Below are 19,194 nucleotides of genomic sequence, written 5' to 3'. Positions count from 1 at the left end.
TGGTCGTATGCATGCTGACACGGTCACCAGTTGTAAGGTGTTTCCTCCAACACGTTGGTGCGGTTGGCTTCCGGGTTAAGCGAGCAGTGTGTCAAGAAGCAGAGCGGCTTGGCAGGGTTGTGTTTCAGAGGACGCATGGCTCTCGACCTTCGCCTCTCCCGAGTCTCCACGGGAGTTGCAGTGATGGGAGAAGACTTTAACTACCAATTGGCTACCATGAAATTGGGCAGAAAAAGGGGTACTAATAAAAATATCAAACAACGTCATCATAATATATGCACAAACTCCTACGAATTGTTTCGGCTGGGAAGCATGCAGACGCCTTGAGTCTATTGTCCTGCTGCGGAAGGCCACTTCACACCTACAGTGTGTGTTAGGGACCAGATTGCCAGAGAACAGTCAGCTGACCTGGTAAGCCCCTGAACTCTTTAGTTGTCTCAAGGAGGGCAGGTTGAAATAACCTCAAGAAATTCCTGTCCTCCACCTCAACTCACATCCACATGGACAATGCTTTTTCTGGATTCCCTGACTGGTATTTAGGGCATCTTTAACCGTAAATCTCTTACACTACAGCACTTTCACTTCCACCTAGTCCACTTCCTGTTTGCTGTGTGTGTGTGTCTGTCTTGAGTGTGGCAATAAATGTGTGTTCTGTACATCTGTCTCTTACTGGTCATTTCCGTCCTCTTACTGGGACGCTGGGACAGTTGCGCCACTTTCAGAGACCACCACTCTTTGTCAACAAGGCCAAGGAACGAGGAAATAAGCAATGCCATGATGCTTTCTTATAAGACAAAAGCCACAGTGACACTGTTGGATTGAAAGAAAAGAAGGCCAAGGGAATATCATTACCGGGAAATACTCATCCATCCACAATGAAATGTTTGTCAGAAATAGGAGTGTTGAACAGCACGTACTGGAAGACATGAAAAACAATTGATGGAATGTGGTATCTCAAGATACCGTTTAGGAGAAATGTGTGGCCCCTGGCCCTGACTTACCTGTAGCTAGCTATACAGTGATTGCTACCAGGCCAGTGCACTTCACACCTCTTCTTCATGTCATCATTGACATAATCCCTTTTATTACAGTGTTATTCAGTGTTGTTGTAGTGTTACAATGTCTGATGAGGTTATCTGCTGTGTTGGTTAGTAATGTGATATATTATCCCAGACCCTGGATGTACGACTTAGTACTCTACTATTCAACTTGACATGTGTGTCTGTATTTCAATTGTCAATGTATCACATTCTAGTAACTCCATTGATTATTGTTATGACATGATATTTTGTTTGTTCATTATATTATCATATTATTTATAGTTGATATTATTGTAATGTCTTGGTAGTCGGTGAGTAGGCTTCTTATTTTCTTCTCGTTTCATCAGCACATCCTTTACACATTCACAAAAACACACACATACTGTTTTTTATCCCAACAAACTTGCCCCCCCAAAATTATCTGACAACTCAATCTTTATTAGACTTTCCCCCTGTGTGCATACAGTTATGAAATTAAATTATCATTATGTTTATGCAATTGTTATTTTTCCATTTGTCCAACCAATGTAGATTATACCTAATCAAAGACATTGTATGTACACTTCATTTTGTATATATAAGTTACTCATAACTTTAAAATGAATGTTGAACTGAGCCAGTAGAGTTATTTTTCAAATGTAGCAGCCGTTATCGGAAAAAGTGTAAATTGAGCTTTCTGTCAAGGACTGAGACAGCAATGCATCATATGAAAGCGAGAGGAAAACTGTAGTAACCCACAACCTGCAGAAACCTAGCAAACCTACAATGACTGAGTGCTATCTTAAAAAAAACAGACTTCTGTTTTTTTCAAGGGCATTGTAAGGGAACATGGTGACCATTTTATCAACACGCTAGTTGATAAGACAGGGGTGTAACTTGTATAATGATGATGTCACAACTTAAATAAACTGTCTTTAACAAAAACAAAGTTGAAAAAATATATATTCTCCATGATCAAATATTAAACTACCCTTGAGATGCCAAAAAACAACAATGCAGTCAAAAAGTGGGTAAAAATGTAATGTACACCAAAACAGTAGAATAATTTAATTGTATCCCCGTAGACACCTTCACCATTTTGAGTGGCAAGAGAGGGTTAAGGAACGTAAGTTTTTTTACGCTGTTTGTTGTCATGACTGCGGGAGGACTTGTTGGTTTATGTGGGATTCACCATGATGGGACTGAAAAGAGATGGAATGAAGTGAAAAGATTATTTAATGTACAATCTACCTCTCCTCTTATAGTAAGTACAAATCAATGGATATGGCTTTAGCTACCTATCAAACTGTCTGATTCCATTCACAGCGTCCTGTGGGCTCAACCCACAGGGCTAAGACAGGGCTGCCGGTGCATCAGCGCCTGTAAACAAAATGAGATATACAGTACATAGAAATGAATACAATCTGACAGCAACATACAGTACAATGGATCACCTCCATCTCTCTTTATGTCAGAGAGTGACAGACGGGTTAAATACGTCTGAAACGGATGTAAGATGTACACAAGTAAAATGTTTGCACACATGACAGTAAGTCAAATCAAATTGTATTTGCGCCGAAAACAACAGGTGTAGACCTTTCTGTGAAACGCTGACTTACAAGCCCTTAACTAACAATGCAGTTTGAAGAAAAATAAGAGTTAAGAAAAATATTTACCAAATGAACTAAAGTAAAAATGAATATAACACTAATAAAATAACAATAACGAGGCTATATACGAGGTGGCAGGTAGCCTAGTGGTTAGAGCGCTGGGCCAGTATCCGAATAACGAGGCTATATACGAGGCGGCAGGTAGCCTAGTGGTTAGAGCGCTAGGCCAGTATCCGAATAACGAGGCTATATACGAGGTGGCAGGTAGCCTAGTGGTTAGAGCGCTAGGCCAGTATCCGAATAACGAGGCTATATACGAGGCGGCAGGTAGCCTAGTGGTTAGAGCGCTGGGCCAGTATCCGAATAACGAGGCTATATACGAGGCGGCAGGTAGCCTAGTGGTTAGAGCGCTGGGCCAGTATCCGAATAACGAGGCTATATACGAGGTGGCAGGTAGCCTAGTGGTTAGAGCGCTGGGCCAGTATCCGAATAACGAGGCTATATACGAGGTGGCAGGTAGCCTAGTGGTTAGAGCGCTGGGCCAGTATCCGAATAACGAGGTTATATACGAGGTGGCAGGTAGCCTAGTGGTTAGAGCGCTGGGCCAGTATCCGAATAACGAGGCTATATACGAGGTGGCAGGTAGCCTAGTGGTTAGAGCGCTGGGCCAGTATCCGAATAACGAGGCTATATACGAGGTGGCAGGTAGCCTAGTGGTTAGAGCGCTGGGCCAGTATCCGAATAACGAGGCTATATACGAGGTGGCAGGTAGCCTAGTGGTTAGAGCGCTGGGCCAGTATCCGAATAACGAGGCTATATACGAGGCGGCAGGTAGCCTAGTGGTTAGAGCGCTGGGCCAGTATCCGAATAACGAGGCTATATACGAGGCGGCAGGTAGCCTAGTGGTTAGAGCGCTGGGCCAGTATCCGAATAACGAGGCTATATACGAGGCGGCAGGTAGCCTAGTGGTTAGAGCGCTGGGCCAGTATCCGAATAACGAGGCTATATACGAGGCGGCAGGTAGCCTAGTGGTTAGAGCGCTGGGCCAGTATCCGAATAACGAGGCTATATACGAGGTGGCAGGTAGCCTAGTGGTTAGAGCGCTGGGCCAGTATCCGAATAACGAGGCTATATACGAGGTGGCAGGTAGCCTAGTGGTTAGAGCGCTGGGCCAGTATCCGAATAACGAGGCTATATACGAGGCGGCAGGTAGCCTAGTGGTTAGAGCGCTGGGCCAGTATCCGAATAACGAGGCTATATACGAGGCGGCAGGTCGCCTAGTGGTTAGAGCGCTGGGCCAGTATCCGAATAACGAGGCTATATACGAGGCGGCAGGTAGCCTAGTGGTTAGAGCGCTGGGCCAGTATCCGAATAACGAGGCTATATACGAGGCGGCAGGTAGCCTAGTGGTTAGAGCGCTGGGCCAGTATCCGAATAACGAGGCTATATACGGGGCGGCAGGTAGCCTAGTGGTTAGAGCGCTGGGCCAGTATCCGAATAACGAGGCTATATACGGGGCGGCAGGTCGCCTAGTGGTTAGAGCGCTGGGCCAGTATCCGAATAACGAGGCTATATACGGGGCGGCAGGTCGCCTAGTGGTTAGAGCGCTGGGCCAGTATCCGAATAACGAGGCTATATACGGGGCGGCAGGTCGCCTAGTGGTTAGAGCGCTGGGCCAGTATCCGAATAACGAGGCTATATACGGGGCGGCAGGTCGCCTAGTGGTTAGAGCGCTGGGCCAGTATCCGAATAACGAGGCTATATACGGGGCGGCAGGTCGCCTAGTGGTTAGAGCGCTGGGCCAGTATCCGAATAACGAGGCTATATACGGGGCGGCAGGTAGCCTAGTGGTTAGAGCGCTGGGCCAGTATCCGAATAACGAGGCTATATACGAGGCGGCAGGTAGCCTAGTGGTTAGAGCGCTGGGCCAGTATCCGAATAACGAGGCTATATACGAGGCGGCAGGTAGCCTAGTGGTTAGAGCGCTGGGCCAGTATCCGAATAACGAGGCTATATACGAGGCGGCAGGTAGCCTAGTGGTTAGAGCGCTGGGCCAGTATCCGAATAACGAGGCTATATACGAGGCGGCAGGTAGCCTAGTGGTTAGAGCGCTGGGCCAGTATCCGAATAACGAGGCTATATACGAGGTGGCAGGTAGCCTAGTGGTTAGAGCGCTGGGCCAGTATCCGAATAACGAGGCTATATACGAGGTGGCAGGTAGCCTAGTGGTTAGAGCGCTGGGCCAGTATCCGAATAACGAGGCTATATACGAGGCGGCAGGTAGCCTAGTGGTTAGAGCGCTGGGCCAGTATCCGAATAACGAGGCTATATACGAGGCGGCAGGTCGCCTAGTGGTTAGAGCGCTGGGCCAGTATCCGAATAACGAGGCTATATACGAGGCGGCAGGTAGCCTAGTGGTTAGAGCGCTGGGCCAGTATCCGAATAACGAGGCTATATACGAGGCGGCAGGTAGCCTAGTGGTTAGAGCGCTGGGCCAGTATCCGAATAACGAGGCTATATACGGGGCGGCAGGTAGCCTAGTGGTTAGAGCGCTGGGCCAGTATCCGAATAACGAGGCTATATACGGGGCGGCAGGTCGCCTAGTGGTTAGAGCGCTGGGCCAGTATCCGAATAACGAGGCTATATACGGGGCGGCAGGTCGCCTAGTGGTTAGAGCGCTGGGCCAGTATCCGAATAACGAGGCTATATACGGGGCGGCAGGTCGCCTAGTGGTTAGAGCGCTGGGCCAGTATCCGAATAACGAGGCTATATACGGGGCGGCAGGTCGCCTAGTGGTTAGAGCGCTGGGCCAGTATCCGAATAACGAGGCTATATACGGGGCGGCAGGTCGCCTAGTGGTTAGAGCGCTGGGCCAGTATCCGAATAACGAGGCTATATACGGGGCGGCAGGTCGCCTAGTGGTTAGAGCGCTGGGCCAGTATCCGAATAACGAGGCTATATACGGGGCGGCAGGTCGCCTAGTGGTTAGAGCGCTGGGCCAGTATCCGAATAACGAGGCTATATACGGGGCGGCAGGTAGCCTAGTGGTTAGAGCGCTGGGCCAGTATCCGAATAACGAGGCTATATACGAGGCGGCAGGTAGCCTAGTGGTTAGAGCGCTGGGCCAGTATCCGAATAACGAGGCTATATACGAGGCGGCAGGTAGCCTAGTGGTTAGAGCGCTGGGCCAGTATCCGAATAACGAGGTTATATACGAGGTGGCAGGTAGCCTAGTGGTTAGAGCGCTGGGCCAGTATCCGAATAACGAGGCTATATACGAGGTGGCAGGTAGCCTAGTGGTTAGAGCGCTGGGCCAGTATCCGAATAACGAGGCTATATACGAGGCGGCAGGTAGCCTAGTGGTTAGAGCGCTGGGCCAGTATCCGAATAACGAGGCTATATACGAGGCGGCAGGTAGCCTAGTGGTTAGAGCGCTGGGCCAGTATCCGAATAACGAGGCTATATACGAGGCGGCAGGTAGCCTAGTGGTTAGAGCGCTGGGCCAGTATCCGAATAACGAGGCTATATACGAGGCGGCAGGTAGCCTAGTGGTTAGAGCGCTGGGCCAGTATCCGAATAACGAGGCTATATACGAGGTGGCAGGTAGCCTAGTGGTTAGAGCGCTGGGCCAGTATCCGAATAACGAGGCTATATACGGGGCGGCAGGTAGCCTAGTGGTTAGAGCGCTGGGCCAGTATCCGAATAACGAGGCTATATACGAGGCGGCAGGTAGCCTAGTGGTTAGAGCGCTGGGCCAGTATCCGAATAACGAGGCTATATACGAGGCGGCAGGTAGCCTAGTGGTTAGAGCGCTGGGCCAGTATCCGAATAACTAGGCTATATACGAGGCGGCAGGTAGCCTAGTGGTTAGAGCGCTGGGCCAGTATCCGAATAACGAGGCTATATACGAGGTGGCAGGTAGCCTAGTGGTTAGAGCGCTGGGCCAGTATCCGAATAACGAGGCTATATACGGGGCGGCAGGTAGCCTAGTGGTTAGAGCGCTGGGCCAGTATCCGAAACGTTGCTAGATTGAATCCCTGAGCTGGCAAGGAAAAATCTGTCGTTCTGCCCCTGAACAAGGCAGTTAACCCACTGTTCCCCGGTAGGCCGTCATTGTAAATTAGAATTTGTTCTTATCTGACTTGCCTAGTTTAATAAAAAATACAGGAGGTACCGGTACTGAGTCAATGTGCGTGGGTATAGGTTATTTGAGGAAAATAAGTGTCTGCTAAATTGCATATATGATATGTTAATGTGCTGATGTGGCTTAGTGTGTCATAGTGTTCTGCTGACATTACCGTGAGAGGCACCCTGTGTCATGTAATCCTGTTGGTCTGGTTGGTCCAAAATGTCAGCTGGAACAGCTGAGGGAGAAAGGGATGTTTATTCCAATCCACACTGTTCCCAGTAAAGCTCTGTTATGTGCTCCCAGTATGCTGGTTTACTCATGTGTTTGGATAAATGAGTCAGATAACTCCCTGCACAGTGCTAAGATTGTGTGTGTGTGTGTGTGTGTGTGTGTGTGTGTGTGTGTGTGTGTGTGTGTGTGTGTGTGTGTGTGTGTGTGTGTGTGTGTGTGTGTGTGTGTGTGTGTGTGTGTGTGTGTGTGTGTGTGTTTGTGTCTGCATAATGTTGTGAGATGTTATCTCTGTTCAAACGAACAGACATTTCATCAGACTTCATTATCTCTGTTCAAACAAACAGACATCTCATCAGACTTCATTATCTCTGTTCAAACAAACAGACATCTGATCAGAAAAGTCACAGGGACAAAAGATATGTTGACTTCATGGCACATTGACTGAGTTGACTGGTGCACACACATGCACTGTTTCTTCCCCTGGTCGAGGAAGCCTTATCATGATTGGGCCTTTCATTGGTAACTACCCAAAGATGTAAGTCAGTTTTGGTCCTTACCTTCTGAATCTGGAGCCATTGTTTCTGCCCCATCCATGTCATCATCATCATCCATATCGTCATCTGAGGAAAAAAACACGAAACAGACTTTATTTTACTATTTCAATTACTCAAATGTGAACGTTTGTTTGTATGGCTTTCAATAACCTTTCGCCATGGACTCTGACGCATCATCGGAATCCTCGTTGGTCTCATCCTCATCTAAAGACCAGATTAATATATATGATGTTGAGCCACAATAATTCATTAGAACGTTACAACAGCTAAAGACCAAGCCATTTGAAAGCACAGGTGATATGATTCAGGATCAGAGGAAACAAACCTTTGTGTGAATCTGTGCCTGGCTCTGCATTAGATTCAGATTTGTCATCCTCTGAGTCTATGAAAAGAAAATGTGCATAACTTCGAGAAATAGCATGAAATGATGAAACATTTGATACAAATTACTCCAGTCTCTTTGATTCAGTGCTGCATGGATCAGCTGATAAAGAAGCAAGGGGATCAAGGGACATGCAAGATAGATAGACATACCAGAGGCATCCTTATCCATATCATCTTTGTCAGCATCATCAGAATCTGTTTCAGAAAGCAGTGTTTCAGTTATCACAATATGGTACCATTACCACTCACAATGTAATACTTAGGCAAGTCAGTTAAGAACAAATTGTTATTTACAATGACGGGCTACCCTAACCCGGGTGACGCTGAGCCAATTGTGCACTCCCAATCGCGGCCGGTTGTGATACAGCCTGGAATCGAACCAGGGTCTGTAGTGAAGCCTCTAGCACTGAGATGCAGTGCCTTAGACCGCTGGGCCACTCAGGAGCCCATTTTACAGGGAATCACATATGTACATTTCATTATGGCCTAATTATTCGCTACATTTCTATGGTTTTGTAGTGGTAACCGCACCTTTGGGCTCCTTCATCATGCTATCATCAGTGTCCTCTGGCTGGACTTCAGTGTCCTCTTCACTGTCATCCTCTTGTGGTTTAGGGGCATCGCTGGTCCCAATGTCCTCCTTGCTGTTGGAGTCTGCGTCAGCCTCAGTCTTATCCTCACTCTCATCCTTAATCTCATTCTTACTGTCATCCTTACTGTCCTCCTTACTGTCGGACTCTGTTGTGTCTAGGTTCATCCCCGCATCCAGCTCCTCCTCCTCCTTCTCCGCCTCCTCCAGCTTCCCCTCCTCCTTTGACTCCAGCTCCGCCTCCTCCTCCGAATCCTGTAGAGGCTCAAAGTCTTGGCTCCCTATAGGGCTTCCCTCCTCGATGTTGTCTTCAGGGCTGGCCTGCTGTTCCCCCACGTCACCTCTCTCCTTCATATCCGTTTCCTGCTGCTTTGGTTCCTCCTCCGAGAACTGGACATCCGCTTCGCTGCTGTCTTTGCTCTCGTCTGAGCTGTCGTTGTCTTTCTCATCTTCTTTGTCTGGCTTGTCGTTTTCTTCTGAGGTGTCCTGTTGGCTCTCGCTGTCCTTTTCTTCTATTTCCTGGTGCTCTGGTTCCTCCTCCGGAACCCGGGCCTCTTCTTCGCTGCTGTCTTTGTGGTCATCTGAGCTGTCACTGTCTTTGCTGTCATCTGTGCTGTCTTTCTTGTCATCTTTGTCTGGCTTGTCATCCTTAGTGTCAGAGTCTGCGTCGTCTTGTTTGCTGTCGCTGTCCGCCGCTTCCTCTGTCTCTGTGTCTTCTGCGCTGTCCTTCTCTTCTGCAGGGGCCTTACCATCTAGTTCAATGTCCTTATCCTCATCACTATCGTCTTTGTCTGTGGCAGCATCTGCAGAAAAGTGACAGTGTTTAGACATTCTGGTAATGAATTATTATGGTATATGACGTAGAATATGTAGTTCTGAACCAAGTGAGAACAAGAGAGGTCATTGGGGACACCAGTAGTGAGAACAAAAGAGGTCATAGTACTGAGCCCTGGGGGACACTAGTAGAGATACCTTCCCTATAATGACCCTTTGTGGGTGAGAGATACACAAACTTCAATGAATAGACTCACCTGCAGAGTCATTATCTAATATTTCTTCTTCACCTGCAGTAGCCTTCCCATCTGCATCCTCTTGAGGTGAAGAAAATAACAGGTTTATGACCAACTGATGGGTTGAATGGTTCAACATAACAGTTTCCCAGACAATGAATATCCAGTTCAGAAATGTCAATTTAACACACCTGAGTCACTCTTGTCGTCACTCTTGTCATCATCTTTGTCTGTCTCCGTGGCCTCCTCCGTGTCATCACTGGTCACGTCTACAATCACACATGATTTATGTCATCAAACTGTCGCAACCTATTATTTGATGTCGTTGTATTGCCAATGAACCTGTCTAGTACAACAACATGATGAAAACCTTGACGTTGTTCTTCATACTTACCAGAGTCAGCTTGCACATCTGTCAGCGCTTCATCTTGAAAAGAAACACAAAGTTCACTGTGTGTTTTATTATGAGTACCTAATCATGTTTTCATTAGACAGGGTCATGTATTGTCTATTTATCAATGCTTTGAGGGTGGGAGGACGTACAGTATTAACGGCGGTATTTACAGCATCGTCCCTATTGTCCTTGTCTGTGGAATGACAGAGGATAACCTATTGCACTGTGACCGTTCTAGCTCTTCACTACCAAAACAAAGGAACTTTTTTTACTGGCAGCACTTCCTATTGAAAATACTGTGAAGATAACTATGTTTTGTCTTTCTCTGCAAGGAGTTCACCTGCCTCATGTTATGATTAGTTAATGTCAGAATCCAAGTATTTATTTTTGTAGATACATAATCCAAGTCTTTAGTCCCTTACCCTCAGAGGCATCATCTGACTCTGTTTCATCTTTATTGTCATCTAATGCAGTTTCCCAACTCCAGTCCTCTAGTAACCCAAAAGCACACCATTTTGGTGTAGCCCCAGATAAGCACACCTGATTCAACATGTCAACTAATCATCAAGACCTCAATGAGTTTAATCAACGTGTACTGTTAGGGGTACTTGAGGACTGGAGTTGGGAAACACTGATCTGATGGACAAAGAAAAATACTCTTCGACGTGTATCTCCAACGTTAATGTTGTGTACTTTTCCACGTCATACTGTTCTCATATTTTTGGCATATCTTTCATCTGTCTTTATCTTCACCAGCAGCAATGTACTTTAACTTACAGATTTTGTTTTTGAATCAGTCTGTTTTTAACACTTACCTGTGGAGTCACTGTCAGGAGACTCTGTGGAGTCACTTTCAGGAGACTCTGTGGAGTCACTTTCAGGAGACTCTGTGGAGTCACTTTCAGGAGACTCTGTGGAGTTATCTTCTGGAGACTTATCCACATCTGCTGATTCTGAAATCATAATTTAAAGCAACATAGATTTATTATATATTTTATGTCTGCCTGGTGATGTTTATAGCAATGTTTATTACACTGGTGATGTTTGTTACAGTTATAATGATAGTATGTTCTGATGATCAGTGAAGTCCGAGCTTGGTTATTGTACAAGGAATTCAGAGAGAAAAGTTCTTACCCAAAACCTCTGCTGACACCTTCTCACTGTCATCATGTCTATGTCCTGGGATTTTGTTTTGTTTCTTACAACCTCATGCTACCGTAATTTCCGGACTATTAAGCGCACCTGAATATAAGCCGCACCCACTGAATTTAAAAATATATATTATTTTGAACATAAATAAGCCGCACATGTCTATAAGCCGCAGGTGCCTACCGGTACATTGAAACAAATGAACTTTACACAGGCTTTAACGAAACACGGCTTGTAACAAAAATAAATAGGCTTTAACGAAACACGGCTTGTAACAAAAAATTTAAAATTAGCAGGAAGCTTTAGTTGTCTTTTTGCACTGAGTCAATTCCTCATGCTGCTGTTTCCAACGTCTTATCATCAACTCATTAAGACCAAGCTCCCGTGCAGCAGCTCTATTTCCTTTTCCAACAGCCAGATCAATCGCCTTCAACTTGAAAGCTGCATCATATGCATTTCTCCGTGTCTTTGCCATGATGAGGGTGACAAAATGACTACCGTAATCAGAATGATGGGAAGTTTGAGAGCGCTCGATTTAATCTAAACAGTAAACAAAAAAGTTGTTTGACCTTAACCCGTTCGGCAATTTCATTGGTCTAATGAAAGCTTCATGCCGCCAAAAAACTGAGCACGTCACAGAATGTGTTTAAAAAAAAAAAAAATGTAAAGCGGTAAAAATCCATATATTAGCCACGTCATTGTTTAAGCCGCGAGGTTCAAAGCCTGGGAAAAAAGTTGCGGCTTATAGTCCGAAATTTACGGTAATCACATTAGCCTATGTTAGCTCAACCGTCCCGTAGAGGTTAAAGACTTATGCAAAAAGACTCACAGGTGTAATCGGCGAGCTTCTACAAAGTATTGACTGAGGGTATGAATACTTATGTAAGTTAGATATTTCTGTATTTCATTTTCAATAAACTTACAAACTTTTCTAAAAACATGTTTTCACTTTTGTCATTATGGGGTGTGTAGATGGGTGAGATTTTTTTTTTAATCAATTTTGAATTCAGGCTGTAACACAACAACATTTGGAATAAGTCAAGCAGTATGAATACTTCTGATGGCACTGTAAGTATAATACTGAAAGGCACAATTTATAGTACAATATTTACACATGTATCAGGGAAGGGGGAATTGGGGATCCAAGTGTCACCTCTAACTACCATTTTGTACAATGTATAATAACTCTAGAAGAATTTGTGTTTCACTTTGTATCTTTGTTTTGACTAAAGTAGCTGTTGTACCCAGCTGTGCTTAGTCTTTCTGAGGCTAAAAGTAGCTGTTGTACACAAAAGAACGAGGAGGCTATGGCCTTGGGTGGCAAGAACATCTCTCAAAACGTATCGCTTCCCTCACCAGCTGCATCTTAACATAATGACATTCTCGTTTCACTCACCAGCTGCATCTTAACATAATGACATTATCGCTTCACTCACCAGCTGCATCTTAACATAATGACATTCTCGTTTCCCTCACCAGCTGCATCAGCTGCATCTTAACATAATGACATTCTCATTTCCCTCACCAGCTGCATCAGCTGCATCTTAACATAATGACATTCTCGTTTCACTCACCAGCTGCATCATAACATAATGACATTCTCGTTTCACTCACCAGCTGCATCTTAACATAATGACATTCTCGTTTCCCTCACCAGCTGCATCAGCTGCATCTTAATAACATAATGACATTCTCGTTTCACTCACCAGCTGCATCTTAACATAATGACATTCTCGTTTCCCTCACCAGCTGCATCTTAACATAATGACATTATCGCTTCCCTCACCAGCTGCATCTTAACATAATGACATTATCGCTTCCCTCACCAGCTGCATCAGCTGCATCTTAACATAATGACATTCTCGTTTCACTCACCAGCTGCATCAGCTGCATCTTAACATAATGACATTCTCGTTTCACTCACCAGCTGCATCAGTTGTATCTTGGCTGCTTGCTGCTTCAGCTGCATCTTAACGTAATGACATTAGTGTTATTGGAAGGCTTGAAAATACTGTGTCATTTCTTACCTTGTTATTGATTATACAACTATACAGCATTCTGGCCATTTTTTGCTGCTCATTTTTTTGGTGACAATAGATATGAGGCTAAAGTTTGTCTCTCCTCACAGCTTTGTCCAATTCGGAGTGACTTTAAAGTGGACATGCTGATGAAGTATATATACACTACCGTTCAAAAGTTTGGGGTCACTTAGAAATGTCCTTGTTCGATGTTATTTTAATGGACAAAAAAAATTGCTTTTCTTTGAAAAACAAGGACATTTCTAAGTGACCCCAAACTTTTGAACGGTAGTGTATATATTTTATGTGCACTTCAAGGCACAGCACATCACAGCATGCCGCACTCGCCTGGGCAAAAAATATTTGACTGCATGAATTGAAATAACAAATCCTCATCATCAACAGGGACTTTCACAGATTTTGACCAGCTGGTTAGCATTTTTCGTGATGAATCTTGTTCTGGAGGCAGCTCTGCAGAATAGTCACTAGCTGGCACAGCAACAAAGTCATAACATCTGATTTTAAATCTAACCCTAACCTTAACCACAATGAAAAACCTGATGCATAACCCTAACCTGAAATTAAGACCAACATTTTAGTTTTCATTCATTTTTTACAATATAGCCAATTTTGACTTTGCAGCTTGCCAATCTATGGGGGAATTTCTCAGTTCTGCCTCCAGGACAAGACTTATGGCAATAAACGTCAACCGGCTCATTCTTATCGAATGATTTCGACCTTTGGCCATAACCCTTATCTTTGACATTTGACCTTTGTTTATTTTACTCCTAGGCCTCACCTGGGGCATCAGGGGCATCAGGAGTGCCTGTGGTTTCCACGCTGGTATCTCCATCTGGAAGACAAGGACGGGTGACTTTGATCCCAACTACTGTAATTATCAGGAAATCCCCAGTAGTCAGTGTGTTTCATTTCCATTTAAATGAATTGGTGACTCACTGCTTGTGGATGTATCACTGTTACTCACATCTGATAAATGAAGAACGAAACATTGGGTGAGTTGGAGTTAGACGTCTGACCATTGAACTTGTTTTAGGACTCTTCAGTAATAAAATTGGTCTGGACAAGATCAATATTACTATTATATGTTTTAATTGGTAAATGGTTTTGATTGGGTTTACTGTCTTTCAAATACTGTTTGAAGTGGATGTTATTGAATGTGTGTTTGAAGAAGGCAGTAAGTAAACAATGTTCTTTGGCATGAAAAGGTTTGGGGAATTGATATGACTTTGGCTTGGATTTGAGAAGCCTTTGGTTTATTCTGTCAACTGTCTAAACCTCTAGCATGGCCCCACAGCAAATAGTCAGACTGACACATTTATGGGGCATGATGAGGTAGGACCCAGGAGCAGAGAAGAGAACCAATCAAGGAACCCTTGGTTTAGAATAAATGTAAATACTTTACTGGGAAAACGTTCAATAGTAGGTACAATGTAAAACTGGGAAAACAACAAACACTAAGACTCGATAAGTACTCAGGAGACAACGCACACAGCAAACAAATCAAGCTTCTGCAAAGGGTAACAGAAAACACACCTCACTTAAAAGGGAATCATAATTATTAACAGAAAACACATGAGTGTCATAATAGTCTCTGGGGCGGTCTCTGCCACGCTCTGGTGACAGGTGAAACTATGACAATTTACTCATGTCTGGTCTAGAAAGCATTTGTCTAGCTATGTTTCATGGGTGCTGTTGTTATAGTGTATACATACAGGCTTATGTGAGTGTCCAATGTCTCCATGATAGTCTCAAAGCAGGCCCATTTTGTCTGCTCACTAATTATGTGCTGTAATTTGGATAATTGTGGCTAATGAATTAGGTGTGTGTTTTTCACATTATACTCTGAGTTGCTCAACATGGGTTGTCTTTTTGAAGTCAACACACACACACACACACACACACACACACACACACACACACACACACACACACACACACACACACACACACACACACACACACACACAAACTGATCTGGTGCATCTGTGGATCCACTGCATCTAAAAACAAATTTGCGTCACGATCAACAGCTCAGTTTTTAACTCTCTCATGTTGAACGTCCTTCACTGGTACGGTGCAGTTAAAGTTTTTACTTTCAGGGGGAATCACCATCCTAATTATTGTTCAAATCTACAGTTGGTTTCCTTGAGAGTTGAGTTGATTCTATGTCATACTCTTGTCATACACTTCTTCCTTGATAGAAAGACAGATTCCCCCAGTCCCAGTCCCAGTCCCCAAACCCAGCCAGTCATACCTCCAGCCAGCTCTTTACTAGAGTCAGTCCCAGTCCCAGTCCCCAAACCCAGCCACTCATACCTCCAGCCAGCTCTTTACTGGAGTCAGTCCCAGTCCCAGTCCCCAAACCCAGCCACTCATACCTCCAGCCAGCTCTTTACTAGAGTCAGTCCCAGTCCCCAAACCCAGCCACTCATACCTCCAGCCAGCTCTTTACTAGAGTCAGTCCCAGTCCCCAAACCCAGCCACTCATACCTCCAGCCAGCTCTTTACTAGAGTCAGTCCCAGTCCCCAAACCCAGCCACTCATACCTCCAGCCAGCTCTTTACTAGAGTCAGTCCCAGTCCCCAAACCCAGCCCCTCATACCTCCAGCCAGCTCTTTACTAGAGTCAGTCCCAGTCCCCAAACCCAGCCACTCATACCTCCAGCCAGCTCTTTACTAGAGTCAGTCCCAGTCCCCAAACCCAGCCACTCATACCTCCAGCCAGCTCTTTACTGGAGTCAGTCCCAGTCCCCAAACCCAGCCACTCATACCTCCAGCCAGCTCTTTACTGGAGTCAGTCCCAGTCCCAGTCCCAGTCCCCAAACCCAGCCACTCATACCTCCAGCCAGCTCTTTACTGGAGTCAGTCCCAGTCCCCAAACCCAGCCACTCATACCTCCAGCCAGCTCTTTACTAGAGTCAGTCCCAGTCCCCAAACCCAGCCACTCATACCTCCAGCCAGCTCTTTACTAGAGTCAGTCCCAGTCCCCAAACCCAGCCACTCATACCTCCAGCCAGCTCTTTACTAGAGTCAGTCCCAGTCCCAGTCCCCAAACCCAGCCACTCATACCTCCAGCCAGCTCTTTACTAGAGTCAGTCCCAGTCCCCAAACCCAGCCACTCATACCTCCAGCCAGCTCTTTACTAGAGTCAGTCCCAGTCCCAGTCCCCAAACCCAGCCCCTCATACCTCCAGCCAGCTCTTTACTAGAGTCAGTCCCAGTCCCCAAACCCAGCCCCTCATACCTCCAGCCAGCTCTTTACTAGAGTCAGTCCCAGTCCCAGTCCCCAAACCCAGCCACTCATACCTCCAGCCAGCTCTTTACTGGAGTCAGTCCCAGCCGTGGTCCCTGAGAACAACAGAGGTTTTCTGTTTAGTTTCCGTCGGTATGAAATGGTACATACCTGGTGTGTTGAACTAGGTATTGGGTAGGAGATACATTGGAGTCAATACAAACCTACAGAGTCTCCAGCAGCTGCTGTAACTACCGGGCTGCCAGTGGGGCCTCCGCCATCTTTGGCACCTGAGACCAGAAAAGTATCATAGCATCCATTTTGTCAGGTGCCAATGATCACCCAGCTAAGCCAATACCAAACTATAAAACGCAATATCTTAATGTATCCAATCATGCAACACTCTAATGAATCGATTTTAGCAGTGTTGAAGTTTCAGTCCAGTGTTTTGAAAATGAATGTAAATGAAATCAGAAGACAAAGCACATATCGGAAGCGATCCGTATGTAACCTATGTGTGTAAGCTTTGACTGGAGGGCTTGTCAGTAACATTAAGGTGCTCTAGCAAGGCAGCAGCTCTCTCTGAAACACAGCACAATGAATGCTGTCATTGTTCCCTCATAAACAGTACTTCTGACTAAATACAAATACATTCATGTGTATACACTACTTATAATTAACAAAGCTTATTAGCCTGTCATTTTCTAACTGTTGTGGTAATTATGAACGTCATGATAAAACACAAATTACACGTTACCATCATTATCTCCCTCTGTTCCATCTGCAAAGGAAAGATGCATAGGGGAGCATGATTAGTGGTTTGGGGAATTATCTCCATTTGAATAGACCATATGTGAGGCCCACCCTACTTCTCTCTCTATCCCACATCAGGCACAAGAGAACAGACCTCTTTTGTGTCTCCGCAGAGTGACCTGGGTTCTGATTACACTACCGTTGTGGAGAAGCAGAGGACTCCCATTGTGATTCAATGGGATGGATGGAGGTCGATATATACATTGCAAATGCCTCCTTAAACATAATGTAATGGTCATTTTGGTTGATATGTTTGCTCACTTGATGTTTGCAGTGTAGTTTAGAGTAGCTTAGAGTAGCTTAGAGTAGCTTACAGACTGGATAACTGGAAAGGTGAAGCATGTTTTGTCATTGCGTTGAAACTGAAATTCAACTAAAGTGGAAACCGTCGTCTCTAGACATCTTGTTGACCTATTATTAAATATGTATATTATTATTAAGCTGTAGTTACTGATGGAAATATTCTAAATTCCCGCACATTTATAAGATTTAACAGAAGGTTTAATTGCATGTTTTCTTACCAGTAACGGGGGCTGAGAGAGCAAGACCAGCCAAAGCAAAGATCAAAGGAACAATCAACGTTCTGTTAGAATGAAGAACACAGAGATAGAACTGATCAGTACACTTTTAAAACAAGACTTCTCCTAGAAGGCATCTTAGGGTCATAGTGGCAGTGGAAAAGGCTAAACATAGTATTTGAATGGAAGCAGGTAGGAGGAACTGTGTTTCCCCTGCTCATTGCATTATAATAAGAATATATGTAACTTGCAGCAATGCAAAGTATCTTATGGATGTTCTTATGTTCAATATATATTATGGATAATGAATTATCAATGAAAAGTTCATAAAAAATGTATCAATGATATGTTGCTACATTATATGCTTTTCATCTTTTAATATAATGAAAAGTCAAATAAAGGATTATTGTGAACTATTTTGACTTTAAAGGTAAATTCTCAAAATCTTTTTAAAGACTATTTAGAGTCCCGTCACTTTATCTTGTACCAGTATCATCATCATTGATATCAGTGGTAATGCTATTGTTATTGAAGTTTAGGATTGAACAAGAAAAAAGGAATCTGGAACAACAACAAAAATGACACACACATTGCCAAGCTATTGCGATCCCACAAAAAACTCCCACAAAAACAATGAATGAAACTGTTCCCCTCTCTCTATCATTGAAATACCCTCAGCAGGTCTAAACGTGTCAAGTTTCCTTCTACAGGTAGACTAACAAATACACTTCCCCCAAGAATACAGCTGTCCAAATATGTCAAATAGATTGTGTCATTTTAAAAGTTCCAGTACACACACGTAAGTCAAAACCAAATACCCAATGCAAGCTACCCTTGTGTTAGTGTTCACTTACCGTGACAGCATTGTGACGGGAGAGTTTAGCCAGTGGGGCGACACTCAGGTGTCTCTATAGTTTCCAGTAGGTCTACAGTCTGGCTGGAGGGAGCCCAAGAGGTTTTATACTTTCACCACCCCCTCTGCTCCTAGGGGGCAGAGCCTGTGAGCCACAGAGACACACTGACAGACAGAGAACACACTGGAATGCTATTTGGCCCTAAACAGAGAGTACACAGTAGCAGAATACCTGACCACTGTGACTGACCCAAAATTAAGAAAAACTTTGACTATGTATAGACTCAGTGAGTGTGGCCTTGCTATTGAGAGAGGTCGCCGTAGGCAGACCTGGCTCTCCAGAGAAGACAGGCTATGTGCACACTGCCCACAAAATGAGATGGAAACCAAGCTGCACTTTCTAACCTCCTGGCAAATGTATGACCACATTAGAGACACAAATTTCACCCAGATTACACAGACCCACAAAGAATAATAATACAAATAAAAAATCTTGATAAACTCTGATATCTACTGGGTGAAATACCACAGTGTGCCATCACGGCAGCAATATTTGTGACCTGTTGCCACAAGAAAAGAGCAACAAGTGAAGAACAAACACCATTGTAAATACAACCCATATTTATGTTTATTTATTTTATCTTTCAAACTATTTGCATATCGTTATAACAC

General features: G+C 44.6%; 1 protein-coding gene across 5 annotated transcripts; it reads right to left on the bottom strand.

Annotated features, from left to right (window-relative positions):
• Positions 1-1,457: 1,457 nt before the first annotated feature.
• On the bottom strand, positions 1,458-18,645 carry LOC115174047 (otolith matrix protein OMM-64). 5 transcript variants are annotated; one of them, XM_029732667.1, is made up of 20 exons: positions 18,524-18,645; positions 17,673-17,734; positions 17,096-17,119; positions 16,563-16,628; positions 16,413-16,454; positions 14,045-14,074; positions 13,887-13,940; positions 12,994-13,038; positions 10,736-10,873; positions 9,921-9,953; positions 9,718-9,795; positions 9,548-9,607; positions 8,459-9,319; positions 8,078-8,122; positions 7,869-7,925; positions 7,694-7,747; positions 7,547-7,609; positions 6,928-6,993; positions 2,318-2,399; positions 1,458-2,221 (listed from the first exon to the last, which is right to left on the bottom strand). In XM_029732667.1, the coding sequence occupies exons 1-19, from the start codon at positions 18,532-18,534 to the stop codon at positions 2,371-2,373; spliced, it is 1,818 nt and encodes a 605-aa protein (XP_029588527.1). In that variant the 5' UTR covers positions 18,535-18,645; the 3' UTR covers positions 1,458-2,221; positions 2,318-2,370. The 5 variants fall into 5 exon arrangements, with proteins under 5 accessions (XP_029588527.1, XP_029588528.1, XP_029588532.1 ...); XM_029732668.1 differs by having other exon boundaries at positions 12,994-13,032; XM_029732672.1 differs by lacking the exon at positions 7,694-7,747.
• Between the last annotated feature and the right edge of the window lie 549 nt (positions 18,646-19,194).

This window comes from Salmo trutta, chromosome 34, assembly GCF_901001165.1.
Source record: "Salmo trutta chromosome 34, fSalTru1.1, whole genome shotgun sequence".
Lineage (NCBI taxonomy): Eukaryota > Metazoa > Chordata > Actinopteri > Salmoniformes > Salmonidae > Salmo > Salmo trutta.
The sequence above is the reverse complement of the archived record's forward strand: the minus strand, read 5'-3'. Positions and strand labels throughout refer to the sequence as shown.